Source organism: Carcharhinus amblyrhynchos, chromosome 5, assembly GCF_965287045.1.
Source record: "Carcharhinus amblyrhynchos chromosome 5, sCarAmb.v2.hapA, whole genome shotgun sequence".
NCBI classification, from domain to species: domain Eukaryota; kingdom Metazoa; phylum Chordata; class Chondrichthyes; order Carcharhiniformes; family Carcharhinidae; genus Carcharhinus; species Carcharhinus amblyrhynchos.
The window spans coordinates 119,754,399-119,769,274 of record NC_137328.1 but is presented as its reverse complement, the minus strand read 5'-3'; the positions used below and the strand labels follow the sequence as shown (position 1 = coordinate 119,769,274).

Below are 14,876 nucleotides of genomic sequence, written 5' to 3'. Positions count from 1 at the left end.
CCCTCTGCAGACTTTCTACACCCTCCGCACAATTTGCTGTTCCAATTATCTTTGTGTCATCAGCAAATTTCGACACCATACACACGGTTCCCTCCTCCAGATCATCTATATAAATGGTAAATAGCTGAGGCCCCAGCACCGATCCCTGGGGCACTCCACTAGTCACCATCCGCCAATCCGAATAGCACCCATCGACCCCCACTCTCTGCCTCCTATTTGACAGCCAATCCCCTATCCACGCTAACACCTTACCCCTAACTCCACGTCCCCCTAACCTTCTGTAACAACCTTTTGTGAGGCACCTTATCAAACGCCTTCTGAAAATCGAGAAACACCACATCCACCGGCTCTCCTCTATCCACCGCCCTAGACACATCCTCATAGAATTCCAATAAATTCGTCAAACACAACTTCCCCTTAACGAAACCGTGCTGCATCTGCTCTGTCAAACAATTCTTCTCAAGATGCCTCGCTATTTCTTCTTTGATGACGGATTCAAGCATTTTTCCTACAACAGACGTTAAACTAACCGGCCTATAATTCCCTGCCTCTTGCCTGGCACCCTTTTTAATCAGCGGCGTAACATTAGCCGTTTTCCAATCTTCCGGCACTTCCCCGGAATCCAGCGAGGTTTGGAAAATAATCACCAAGGCATCCACTATCACCTCCGCCATGTCCTTCAGAACCCTCGGATGCATTCCATCCGGTCCTGGGGACTCGTCCACCATCAGTCCCTCTAGTCTGTCTAGCACTATCTCTCTAGTAACAATGATCTCATTCAGGCCCTCCACTCCTACCATCTTTCCATCGTTAACACCCGGCAAATTATTTGCATCCTCCTCCATGAAGACCGAAGCAAAAAACTTATTCAAGGCCTCAGCTTTGTATTCTTTCTGGTTGTATCACAGCTTGGTATGGCTCCTGCTCTGCCCAAAACTGCAAGGAACTACAAAAGGTCGTGAATGTAGCCCAATTCATCGTGCAAACCAGCCTCCCATCCACTGACTCTGTCTGCACTTCCTGCTGCCTCGGCAAAACAGCCAGCATAATTAAGGATCCCACGCACCCCGGACATTCTCTCTTCCACCTTCTTCCATTGGGAGAAAGATACAAAAGTCTGAGATCACATACCAACCGACTCAAGAACAGCTTCTCTTCTGCTTTTAGACTTTTGAATGGACCAACCTCACATTAAGTTGATCTTTCTCTACACCCTAGCTATGACTGTAACACTACGTTCTGCACTCTCTCATTTCCTTCACTATGAATGTTTCTTTTTAAACTGTATAGCGTGCCAGAAACAATACTTTTCACTGTATGTTAATACATGTCACAACAATAAATCAAATCAAACACCTATTCATTTTTTTATATTCATTCAAACGAACTTGGCTTAGATAGCATTTATAACCCCATCCGTAATTGCCTTTGAACTGAGTGGCTTGCTGGGTGCTTCAGAGGGCATTTAAGAGTCAACCACATTACTATGGCTCTGGAGTCACATGTAGGCCAGACCAGGTGAGGACGGCAGATTTCCTTCCCTAAAGGACATTAGTGAACCAAATGGGTTTTTCCAACAAATCAGCGATGGTTTCATGGTCATCAGTAAATTCCTATTCCCAAATTTTTAAAAATTGAATTCAAATTCCACCATTTTGTCGACTTTTAATTGCAGGTTTTTGATTTGATTTGACTTATTGCCACATGTATAGGGATACAGTGAAAAGTATTGTTTCTTGCGCACAATACAGGCAAAGCATACAATTCATACAGTACATAGGGGAGAAGGAAAGGAGAGGGTGCAGAATGTAGTACTACAGTCATAGCTAGGGTGTCGAGAAAATCAACTTAGTGCGATTTAGGGCAGGTCTACTCAAAAGTCTGATGGCAGCAGGGAAGAAGCTGTTCTTGAGTTGGTTGGTATATGACCAGGGGTGTGCCTCAGGGATCAGTGTTGGGTCCACTGTTATTTGTCATTTATATTAATGATTTGGATGAGAATATAGGAGGCATGGTCAGTAAGTTTGCAGATGACACCAAGATTGGTGGCATGGTGGACAGTGAAGAGAGTTATCTCCGATTGCAACGGGATCTTGATCAATTGGGCCAATGGGTTGATGAATGGCAGATGGAGTTCAATTTAGATAAATGCAAGATGATGCATTTTGGTAGACTGAACCAGGGCAGGACTTACTCAGTTAATGGTAGGGCGCTGGGGAGAGTTACAGAACAAAGAGATCTAGGGGTACAGGTTCATAGCTCTTTGAAAGTGGAGTCACAGGTGGACAGAGCGGTGAAGAAGGCATTCGGCATGCTCGGTTTCATTAGTCAGAACACTGAATACAGGAGTTGGGACATCTTATTGAAGTTGTATAAGATATTGGTAAGGCCACACTTGGAATACTGTATACAATTTTGGTCACCCTATTATAGAGAGGATATAATTAAACTAGAAAGAGTGCAGAAAAGATTTACTAGGATGCTACCAGGACTGGATGGTTTGAGTTATCAGGAGAGGTTGGATAGACTGGGACTTTTTTCTCTGGAGCGTAGAAGGATGAGGGATGATCTTATAGAGGTCTATAAAATAATGAGGGGCACAGATCAGTTAGATAGTCAATATCTTTTCCTAAAGGTAGGGGAGTCTCAGAGTAGAGGGCATAGGTTTAAGGTGAGAGGGAAGAGATATAAAAGTGCCCAGAGGGGCAATTTTTTCTACACAGGTGAGGTTGGTGAGTGTTTGGAACAAGCTGCCAGAGGTAGTAGTGGAGGCGGGTACAATTTTGTCTTTTAAAAAGCATTTAGACAGTGGCATTAGTATAGAGGGATATGGGCCAAATGTAGGCAATTAGGATTAGCTTAGGGGTTTAAAAAAAAGGGCAGCATGAATAAGTTGGGCCGAAGGGCCTGTTTCCATGCTGTAAACCTCTATGACTCTACAACCTCAGACTTTTGCATCTTTTTCCTGGTGGAAGAGAGTATGTCCAGGGTGTGTGGCGTCCTAGATTTTGCTGACTGCTTTTCTGAGGCAGCTGGAAGTGTAGGCAGAGTCAATGGATTGGGATTAGCTTAGGGTTTTAAAAAAAAGGGCAGCATGGACAAGTTGGGCCGAAGGGCCTGCTCCATGCTGTAAACCTCTATGACTGATTTGTGTGAAGGATTGGGCTACGTTCACAACCCTTTGTAGTTCCTTGTGATCTTGGGCAGAGCAGGAGCCATACCAAGCTGTGATACAATCAGAAGGAATACTTTCTGTGGTGCATCTGTAGAAGTTGGTGAACTTTGTAGCCGCCATGGCAAATTTCATTAAGCTCCTGAGAAAGTAGAGGCGTTGGTGGGCTTTCTTAACTACAGTGTCCATATAGATTGTTACGGAATTCAAATTTTATCATCTGCCGTGGTAGGATTTGAACCATCTCTCCAGCATATTACTCTGGGGTTACTTGTCCAGTGACAACACCACTATGCCACCACATTTGTAGGGTACTTTTTTTTAGTTATTCATTTGTGGGATGTGGGTATCATTGGCTAGATAAAGGCGACTTCTGGAGAACAGAAGAACCATTAAGAATTGAGGGTTGTTGCTGCTGTGAGGCCATCACTATGGAGGGGGAACCCTATCATTTGAAAGGAGGAATCCCACCCCTCGTTAATAAGTACCCTGAAGGTTCAGTCTGCTGAAACCGCCAACCCTGAGGTGGACGTGGAGATGTGGAAATTGTAAATTCATTCCAGATTTGCCTGTTACTAATTCCCATCATTCTCGTCTCCAGAAGATTAGAGGGAAGCCAGCAGACTGGAAATTATCCCTGTTTAAATAGCAGCTGGTTTCTGTTTTTAGTTACTGCCTATTTCCGCAGTCCAATAATCCAAGTTATAGACTTTGTCTGGTGTTCATTTGATCGGGTCAGTGTTCAGAATGGAAGGAAAAGGGTTGTTCAGGACGAAGACAGAAACAGGTCCATGGGGCGGCACGGTAGCACAGTGGCTAGCACTGCAGCTTCACAGCTCCAGGGTCCTGGGTTCGATTCCCGGCTCGGGTCACTGTCTGTGTGGAGTCTGCACATTCTCCTCGTGTCTGCGTGGGTTTCCTCCGGGTGCTCTGGTTTCCTCCCACAGTCCAAAGATGTGCAGGTTAGGTTGATTGGCCATGTTAAAATTTCCCCTTAGTGTCCCGGGATGCTTAGGTTAGTGGGTAAAATATGTAGGGATATGGGGGTCGGGCCTGGGTGGGATTGTGGTCAGTGCAGACTCGATGGGCCGAAGGGCCTCTTTCTGCACTGTAGGGTTCTATGATCTATATATTCTCAGCGGCTCAAAAAGATCTGAGCAATGGGTAAACATAGAATTCTGTATAATTTACAGTGCAGTAGCAGATCCGCTCACCCAATAATTCCGTCCCAGTGTTTATGCTCCACATGAGCCTCCGCCCACCCCCTTATCACCTCGCCCCTCCACCCCCCCATCAGCATTTCCTTCTGTTCCTGTCCGTCTCACGTGTGTGCACCCACACTGCAAAGATGTGCAGGTTAGGTGGACTGGCCATGTTAAATTGCCCCGCGAAGGATAGATAGGTGAATTAGCGGAATAAGTACGAGGGGTCACGGGGATAGGGCCTGGGTAAACCAGCACCAAACCTAAAACCAGGGTGTAACCTAAAACCAGCCTCCCAACCATTGACTCTGCCTACACTTCCCACCACCTCGGCAAAGCAGCCAGCATAATTAAGGACCCCGCACACCCCTGACATTCTCTCCTCCATTGGGAAAAAGATACAAAAGTCTGAGGTCACTTACCAACCGACACAAGAGCAGCTTCTTCTCTGCTGCCATCAGGCTTTTGAATGGACTCACCCTGCATTAAGTTGATCTTTTTCTGAACCCTAGCTATAACTGTAATACTACATTCCGCACTCTCTCGTTTCCTTCTCTATGAACGGTATGTTCAATCTGTAAAGTGCGCAAGTAACAATACTGTTTGCTAATACATTTTGACAAGAATAAACCAAATCAAATCAAAATGGGTAAGATGCATTGCTGGAGACTCAGTGCAGACTCAGTGGGCTGAATGGCTTCCTTTTGCAACGTGGGGATTCAGTGAAAAACAAGAAATCAGACAGCATTTAAAACAGGGTTTCCTAAACTCTGGATTACGATCCTGGGGTGAGCAATAAGGCTCGTGAGCTCTGAGGTTGCAATGGCAGCTGTGGGGTGCAGACTTAGATTTGACAATAAATGTGCGGGACTTTACTTTTGCCTGTGACCATGGCCTAATCCGATGAGTTCTGAGGCCCGATCGCTGACAGTAACAGAGTCCGCAAAATGGTAAGTGACTTGGTGTTTATTTAAGCTCTCGCTGTCTCATTCCCTACATCGGCAGCACACGCCTTCCCCATGGGACTGCCAGCTCATCATCACAGACTCCGGCGATCTGACTGGCCCTCCTATCTGTAGAACCCGTCCCTTCACCTGTCCTCATCCCTGTGCTCTCTGACCCTATACTGACTCCCGGCTAAAATTCTCATCCTGTTCTCAACTCTATGAGGAGAGGCTGAATAAACTAGGCTTGTACTCGTTAGAGTTTAGAAGAATGAGGGGAGATCTCATTGAGACGTATAAGATGATGAATGGGATGGATAGGATAGAGGTGGAGAGACTCTTCCCGCTCAAAAAAGACAGTAGGACTAGGGGGCACAGCCTCAAGATAAAGGGGAGGCGGTTTAGAACGGAGTTGAGGAGGAACTTCTTCACTCAAAGGGTGGTGAATCTCTGGAATTCTCTGCCCGTTGAAGTGGTGGAGGCTGCCTCGCTAAATATTTTTAAGAAGCAGGTTGATGGGTTCTTGATAAGAGAGGGGATTAAGGGTTATGGGGAGAGGGCGGGAAAGTGGAACTGAGCCACAACAGATCAGCCATGATCTTATTGAATGGCGGGGCAGGCTCGAAGGGCTAGATGGCCTACTCCTGCTCCTATTTCTTATGTTCTTATGTTCCTTCCATGATCTTGCTTCTCTCCATCTCCCCAGCCCCACAACATCCCCAGTCATTGGCTTTTCTCTCATACTGGCCTCTTGAGTTCCCTAATTTTAATCACTCCACGACTGAGTCAAGTCAAGATTCTGAAATTCCCTCCATACATCTCTCTGCCTCCTCCTTCAAGATACTCTTCGAGATCCTTGAGGTGGTAGCATGCGAGGTGGATAAAGGGGGATCAGAAGATGTGGTGTCCTTAGATTTGCAAAACACATTTCCTCAGGTACCACATCAAATATTACTAGGCAGCACGGTGGCACAGTGGTTAGCACTGCTGCTTCACAGCACCAGGGATCTGGGTTTGATTCCCAGCTTGGGTCACTGTCTGTACGGAGTTTGCACATTCTCCCCATGTCTGTGTGGGTTTCCTCCGGGTGCTCTGGTTTCCTCCCACAGTCCAAAGATGTGTGGGTTAGGTGGATTGGCCATGCTAAATTGCCCCTTAGTGTCAGGGGGACTAGCTAGGGTAAATGCATGGGGCTCAGGGGATAGAGCCTGGATGGGATTGTGGTCAGTGCAGACTTGATGGGTCAAATCTTCTGCACTGTGGGACTCTATGATTCCAGACAAAAGCATATGGTACAATAGGATAACATGTTAGTTTGGATAAAGGATTGGTTAACTAACAGGAAGCAAGAATAGGCATAAATGGATCTTTCTCAGGTTGGCAAGTCATAACTAGGGGAGGATCATTTGGATCAGTGCTGGAGTGTCCAATAACTTGGATGAAGGGATTTGCTGATAATACCAAGATAGGCGAGTTGTCAAGAGGAGGTAAAGCATCTGTAAACTTAGTAAGATAGAGGGTTATAGGTAAGCCTAGTAACCTCTAAGGTAGGGACATGTTCAGCACAACTTAGTGGGCTGAAGGGCCTGTATTGTGCTGTAGTTTTTCTATGTTTCTAAAGGGTTGGATGACTGGGCAAAAAATTTCGACCATAAAACCTTAAGATATCGGAACACGAGTAGGCCATTCAGTCCTTCGAGACTGCCCGGCCATTTAATAAGATTATTGCAGATGGAGCATTATGTGGGAAAATTACGTGGCGGATTTGTCCACTTTGGCAGTAAGAATGGAAATGCAGTATGTTATTTACACAGAGAGAGAGAGAGAGAGATTGCACAACTTGGTGGTACAACGGGTGTCCTGATTTAGAAAGGTGAATGGAAGGTTGGTGTTTCTTGCAAGGGGGATTAAATATAAAAAAGTAAGGACTTTTTGCTGCAGCTGGACAGGACTGACCACACCTGGAGTACGGTGTAGAGTCACAGTGTCCTGGGCTGGTCACGTTGCGGTCAGCCGGCAGTCGAGGTGGTTCTTTGGACCCAATTACTGCCACCTCCTCCCCCCCACTCCCCGCCACCCCCTGCCCCCTTTCACGGTTAGGCTCAGACTTATGTTTCCCTGAAGTGGGATCATGTAGTGCCTATGTGTACACCAGCCGATTTCCCTGGTGCAAGGGACAGCAGTTCACCATCGACATTCACAACCAAATTCGAATTTAACGTAGAACATAGAACACTGTAGCACAAACAGGCCCTTCGGCCCACAAGTTGCGCTGATCACATCTATACCTACCAAGCCATAGAACTATCTGTAACCCCCAATCCCATTAGATCCCATTTACTCATCCAGAAGTCTTTTAAAAGACCCCAGCGAGTTCGCCTCCACCACCACTGATGGCAGCCGATTCCACTCACTCACCACCCTCTGAGTGAAAAACTTACCCCTAACATCTCCTCTGTACTTGCTCCCCAGCACCTTAAACCTGATTTAATTTGATGGAGATATCCGACTAATTCTGGTTTCATTGATGTTCAAGTGTCGGTGCCCCTTTCAGTAGCGTGAAGCCCCCCTCACCCACGTCCCAGTCATCCCGCCCTCCTGGGGTTTGGGGTCGGACGAACCAGTTAAGGCGACAGCGATCGTTCAGACGTAACTCTGAATTCTTTCCGGAGCGCCGTGGGGTGCTTTAGACATTAACGGAGTTGTATCAACGCTCGTGATATTTCGCAGGGTGGGCGTGTAACTTTGCAGGTTTTACCTTTCAGCCACCTTTCGGCAGACAACTGCATGGCATCTCGCTGCTTGGCATAAAACTCTATCACTCTGTTGTCAAACAATAAAACAAAAGGAACCGTTCAAATCACTCAGTAACATGTTGGGTATTCTTTTAAATTCTCACGAAAATAACACTCAAATTATTCTACAGCACACACAACATATGCAAACAAACATACAACATATTCACAACCACACACAAACACACATGAACACACACAGAACACACATACATGCAAAATATGTAACACACACAAACACACGTGCAACACACACAACATGCAAACAACGCACATGCAACACACAACCACTCACAACATATTCACACACATGCAAACACACACTCGCGCACACTCACTCAGCTCCTCATTCAACTATTCCTTCAAAAAAAAATCTCCCTCATCTTTGCTTGAAAACAAATCTCAGACTAACTATTCATTCTGGAGTCTCAAGTGTAATTGATAACTCGCACCGACTAACGATAAACCAGCATCGATCTGTGTCCCCTGGTTACCAATCCCTCTGTCAGTGGAATCAGTTTCTTCTGATTAATTCTACCAAAACTATTCATGATTCTGAAAACCTCCATCAGATATTCTCTCAACCTTCTCGGTTCGAAAAATGAATGTTTCTTTTGCCTTTTTGAAGCTGGAAGAAAGCGGAATGAAATATAGAGCCCTGGCGAATTCACTGATCGTATCCAATCACTTAGAGAGACAAAAGGGTAAATGTTAACGCTGTCATTCTTACCTGTCAACATGCTTCAGGAAGCCATCCTGTCCCCACTGCTGAAGTAACTGCAGAACCATGAGCTAGAAATGGAGCATAGATTAATTGTACACACTCTGTCACACTTAACTAAGCAGAAACACCTAGAATTATCATAGAATCCCTACAGTGCAGAAGGCGGCCATTCGGCCCATCAACCACACTGACCACAAACACACCCAGGCCCTGTCCCTACAACCCCACATATTTAGCCTGCTAATTCCCCCAACACTAAGGGCCAACACTTAGCATGGCCAATCCCCCTAACCCGCACATCTTTGGACTATGGGAGGAAACCGGAGCACCCGGAGGAAACTCGCGCAGACATGAGGAGAAGGTGCAGACTCCGCACAGACAGTGACCCAAGCCAGGAACTGAACCCAGGTCCCTGGCACTGTGAGGCAGCAGTGCTAACCACTGTGTCACCGTGCCGCCCAAATGGACTGGAAGTTTCCCCTCCTGCCCACCACGGGAATGGTAGCAGCCAGAGTGGGCAGACCACGCCAAGGTCAGTTGACTTTGGCTGGGACTTTCCAGTCTTGGGGCAATGGCAGAGCAATAGAAAATTGGCCAGTAAATCCCACCCAACGCCTGGAATGTTACGGCCGTTCAGACCAGTTGGATTTACCCACCCCGCTGCAGTGATAGGAGATTTGGTGGGGCGCTAAATTCTCTGACCTCTCTGCAGTGGGAGTGTGGTGTGTGAACGGTCAGTAAGATAGCGCCTAGTGTGTTTGACTTCGTTCTGCAACAGTAAACTGATGTCAGCTTTACTATCCCACCTCCCTTGGGAGGTGACTGATTGCACACTCGCCTGCCAGATTCCCCTGTTAATGTTTCCCAATAAAGTACGGCCAATGGACAGCGTGTCTGAGTGAGGGGGGTGATAGGCCAGTGAGGATGGGGGTCATAGAGCAACATAGCATAGCCAACTGGTCTGTGCCAACCATGGCACCCTCCCACTGGAGCAGGGGCAAGCCCGAGAATGGAACCGCATAACCTGCCAGCTGTTTTTTTCATTGGCGACAACAGTAGAGTCATAGGGGTTTACAGCATGGAAACAGGCCCTTCGGCCCAACATGTCCATGCTGCCCTTTACCTTTAACGACTAAGCTAGTCCCAATTATCCGCATTTGGCCCATATCCCTCTATACCCATCCGACCCATGTAACTATCTAAATGCTTTTTAAAAGACAAGATTGTACCTGCCTCTACTGCTACCTCTGGCAGCTCGTTCCAGACACTCACCACCCTCTGGGCACTTTCGTATCTCTCCCCTCTCATCTTAAACCTCTGCCCTCTACTTAGACTCCCCTACCTTTGGGAAAGGATATTGAATATTTAGATGATCTGCGCCCCTCATTATTTTATAGACCTCCAGAAGATCACCCCACAGCCTCCTAAGCTCCAGGGAAGAGTCCCAGTCTATCCAGCCTCTCCTTGTAACTCAAACCATCAAGTCCCGGAAGCATCCTAGTAAATCTAGTCAGGATGACTTGAGTGGAAGCAATTCAACATTGGTATTGTATTTGACCCTGAGATGAGATACCAGCCACATTCCATGAAGACCAGCTAAAGTAAAATGTATTTATTAGTGTCACAAGCAGGCTTACACTAACACAGCAATGAAGTTACTGTGAAAATCCCCTAGTTGCCACATTCTGGTGCCTGTTCGGGTACACCAAGGGAGAATTTAGCACGGCCAATCCATCGAACCAGCACATCTTTCAGACTGAGGGAGGGAACTGGAGGAAATGTGCAAACTCCACACAGGCTGTGACCCAAGCAGGGAGTCAAACCCAGGTTTCTGGTGCTGAGAGGCAGCAGTGCTAACCACTGTGCCACCCTAATTCCAACTCCAACCTGAGAAGATAAGGCATTGCATCCCATTTTCGGCTTGCTGATGCCTGATCTTAGTCAAAAGGCCAAGTTGGGAGATTTGCTGCTATGGATGATGATTACAGAATCCTGCAATGCAGAAGGAGGCCATTCGGCCCATCAAGTCTGCACTGGCCGCAATCTCACACAGGCCCTATCCCCATAACTGCAAGCATTTACCCTAGCTAGTACCCCTGACACTGATGGGCGATTTAGCATGGCCAATCCATCACCCATCTCCAAACCCACCTCATCTGCTGCTGAAGCCCTCATCTGCACTTTAGCTCCTTCTAGACTCCACTACCCCAGTGCACTCGTGGCTAACCTCCTACATCCTCTACAAACTGGAGGCCATCCCAAATCTCTGCTGCTGGTATCATAACAAGTTCTCATTCAACCCTCTCACCGTTGCACTCGTTGACCGACACTGGCTCCTGGTTTCATCATTTTCATCCTTCTTTTTCCCCAAGTTCTTGCCTGACCTCAACCCTCCCCGAGCTCCGAATCTCTTCCAGTCCCACAATCCCCCGAGGTATCCGTGTTCCTTTAATACTGACTTCCTGAGCATTGCCCAATTTCAGTAACCTTGCCATGGCTGGCTGTACCTTTGGTAGCCCAGGCTCTGAGTTCCCTGTATCTCTCTCCCTCTCTTTCCTTCCCACTTCTTCAGACCTCCCTCTTTGACCAACCTTTGCCTCTCTTTATACGGCTTGGTGCTAAATTGCCCCTTAGCGTCAAGGGGACTAGCTTGGGTAAATGCATAGGGCTACAGAGTTGGGTCTGGGTGGGATTGTGGTGGGTGCAAACTTGATGGGCCGAATGGCCTCCTTCTGCACGGTAGGATTCTATGATTCTATATCACGTTCTGTAATGCCCCTGTGAAATTGCCTTGGGATCCTGTATTATTTGAAAGGTGCCATATAGATAGGTGCTGTTGTACGTCTGGTGGAGAAGGCGGGTGTTGATAACAAGACCTGATATGATTGTGAAAAATCAATCCTTCAGCCTGGGCATCTAATTCTTTGAGAAAACTGATTTAAGTGTTTGACCTTCACACATGGACTCTGGAAATTTTCCAAATCTTCCCACCAATTCAACTGTTACAGGACAGGTCTAGTCATAGCGATGTGTCAATATTATTGGAACGAGAAAAGTTTAAAAGTTTATTTATTAATGTCACAAGCAAGGCTTACATTAACACCGCAATGAAGTTACTGTGAAAATCCCCTGGTCACCACTCTCCGGTGCCTGTTTGGATACACTGAGGGAGAATTTAGCATGGCCAATGCACCTAACCAGCACGTCTTTCAGACTGAGGAAGGAAACCGGAGCACCCGGAGGAAACCCACACAGACACGGGGAGAATGTGCAGACTCCAGACAGACAGTGACCCAAGCCAGGGATCAAACCCAGATCCCTGGCATCGTGAGGCAGCAGTGCTAACCACTGTGCCACCATGCAATCCTACGCTTATATCTTATTTTACAAATTCAACAAACATCATGCTGCACAATTCCCTCATTTTATCCTCAAGTCTACCTCAGCCTCAATCACAGAATCACTACAGTGCAGAAGGAGGCCATTCGGTCCATTGAGCCCACACCTACAGCAATCCCACCCAGGCCCTATCTCCGTAACGCCATGTGTTTATCCTAGCTAGTCTCCCTGACACTAAGGGGCAATTTCCCATGGCCAATCCACAACACATCTTGGGAGGAAACTGGAGCACCTGGAGGAAACCCTCGCAGACACTGAGAGAACGCGCAGGTTACATGCAGGCAGTCACCCGAGGCTGGAATTGAACCTGCGTCCCTGGTGCTGTGAGGCAGCAGTGCTAACTGTGCCACTGTGCCGCCCCTCATGTCTACTTCAGGGTAAAGTCAAAGTCAGCAATGAAAAACAAACCGTTGAAGTAAAGATCAGACTGTGCAAGTCCCAGTAACTAATGAAACAAGCTGAGAAAGGCAGAAAGGGGTCTAGTAACCAGGACGGAAAAGAATGGTGGAGTTTGAGTCAAGTTCCCTTACACAACCCAAAAAGACTATTGACACAGGGGCAGAACGGATAAATATCCCCAAGCTCACCACAGATCAAGAACTAAAAGAAATTTTAAAAGATTTAGATCGCATCTTTCATGGCCAGGAGAATACTTTACAGCCAATGAAATATCTTTGTAGAGTAGTTGAGCTTAAGTTTATTTATTAGTCTCACAACTACATTAACACTGCAATGAAGTTCTTGTGAAAATCCCCTAGTCACCACACTCTGGCACCTGTTTGGGTACACGGAGGGAAAATTTCGTATGGTCAATGCACCTAGCCAGCACATCTTTTGGACTTTGGGAGGAAACCAGAGCACCCAGAGGAAACCCACACAGACACAGAGAGAACATGCAAATTCCACATAGACAGTGACCCAAGCTGGGAATTGAACCTGGGTCTCTGGCGTTGTGAGTCGGCAGTGCTACCCACTGTGCCGCTGACCCTTTACTTTCACAGAGATTGTGTGAATGGTAATGGAAGAACATGGTAGATGGAGGATGTTCCCGATGGTGGGGGAATCCAGAACCAGGGCTCAGAGCCTGAGGATTCAGGGTAGACCATTTAGGACGGAGATAAGGAGATATTTCTTCATCCAAAGAGTGGTGAGCCTGTGGAATTCATTACCACAGGAATTAATTGATGCCAAAACACTGAATGTATTCAAGAGGCGGCTGGATATAGCAGTTGGGATGAACGGGATCAAAGATTATGGGGAGAAAGCAGGATTAGGCTAGTGAGTTGGACATTCAGCCATAATCGTGATGAATGGCGGAGCAGGCTCGAAGGGCCAAATGGCCTCCTCCTGCTTCTATGTAACATCTCATTTTCTAAACATGGGTTAATAATTTGAGTAATTGTTGCAAACGTTTATTCTAATTAAAATCAGCAGGGGGAGGAATGTTCACAATAAACATTTGAGATAAGATGATGTGATGTGAAAATGATCAAGCACCTTATTTAATATGAAGGAACGAATTGTTTGATGGGGCGGTTAAATGGTCTGTCAAATCAGATTATGTGTTCATGGCAGACTGGTTATTCATCACTCAAACCAACCAATCATTTTAATCAATTGATTATTTAGCTAAGCAATTTGTCAATGACAATCCAATCTACGGTTTGCAGCATCAGGCTGAGATACTAATTTATCTTCTGAGGCGATCGATTCCTTGCTTCCTTCCACTTTCGATACGGCAGAGTCTTTTTACTCGAGCCTGTCCATCAGGTTCGAATAAAAATCCAGCAACATTTCTGCGTCCACTTCTTGTAGCCACGTAAATCATCCCGTTTCTGGCCCTTCGAGCTGACAATCACCACGTTCATCACCTGTACCACCATAAGATGTAGGGGCAGAACTTGGCCATTGGGCCTGTGGTGTCTATTCCGCCATTCAACGAGATCATGACCGATCACAGGACAGTACGGAAGGAGGCCATTCGACCCACTGAGTCTGTACCAACCAGAATCCCACCCAAGCCTTATTCCCGTAATCTCACATATTTACCTTGCTAACCCCCCCCCACAACACTAGGGTCAATTTGGCATGACCAATCAACCTAACCTGCACATCTTTGGACTTGGGAGAAAACTGGAGCAGCTGGAGGAAACCCATGCAGACATGGGGAGAATGTGCAAACTCCAGACAAGTGTGATCTGCTGCGATAGTCCTCAACTCCATTTTCCCGGCCTATCTCCTTGATTCCCTTACTGATTAAAAATCTGTCTATGTCAGCCTTGAACATAGCCTCTACGGTAAAGAATTCCATGCATTCACTACCCTCAGAGAAAAAATTCCTCCTCATCTCTGTCTGAAATGGGCGACCCCTGAGTTTGAGATTATGCCCTCTGGGACTCTTCCACAAGGGGAAACAGCCTCTCAGCATCACCCCCTGAGTGTCCCTAATGTCATTTTTCCCGCATCTGTGTGGGTTTCCCCAGCCCGGAGGTGTGCAGGTTGGGTGGATTGGCCATGCTAAATTGCCTGCTAGGGTCTATGCATGGGGTTATGGGGATAGGGCCTGGGTGGGATTGTGGTCAGTGCAGAATTGATGGGCAGAATGGCCTCCTTTTATACTGTAGGATTCTATGTAAACAG

General features: G+C 46.7%; 1 protein-coding gene across 6 annotated transcripts in view; it reads right to left on the bottom strand.

The window, feature by feature from the left end:
• Positions 1–14,876, bottom strand: part of aadat (aminoadipate aminotransferase) — a 77,168-nt gene that overhangs the window by 11,822 nt on the left and 50,470 nt on the right. For all 6 annotated transcript variants that reach the window (XM_080189473.1, XM_080189469.1, XM_080189471.1 and 3 more), the window contains 2 exons: positions 8,844–8,905; positions 8,077–8,141 (listed from right to left, as the gene is read on the bottom strand). In XM_080189473.1, the coding sequence (XP_080045599.1) occupies positions 8,077–8,141; positions 8,844–8,905 (127 nt within the window). The remainder of the gene's footprint in view (positions 1–8,076; positions 8,142–8,843; positions 8,906–14,876) is intronic.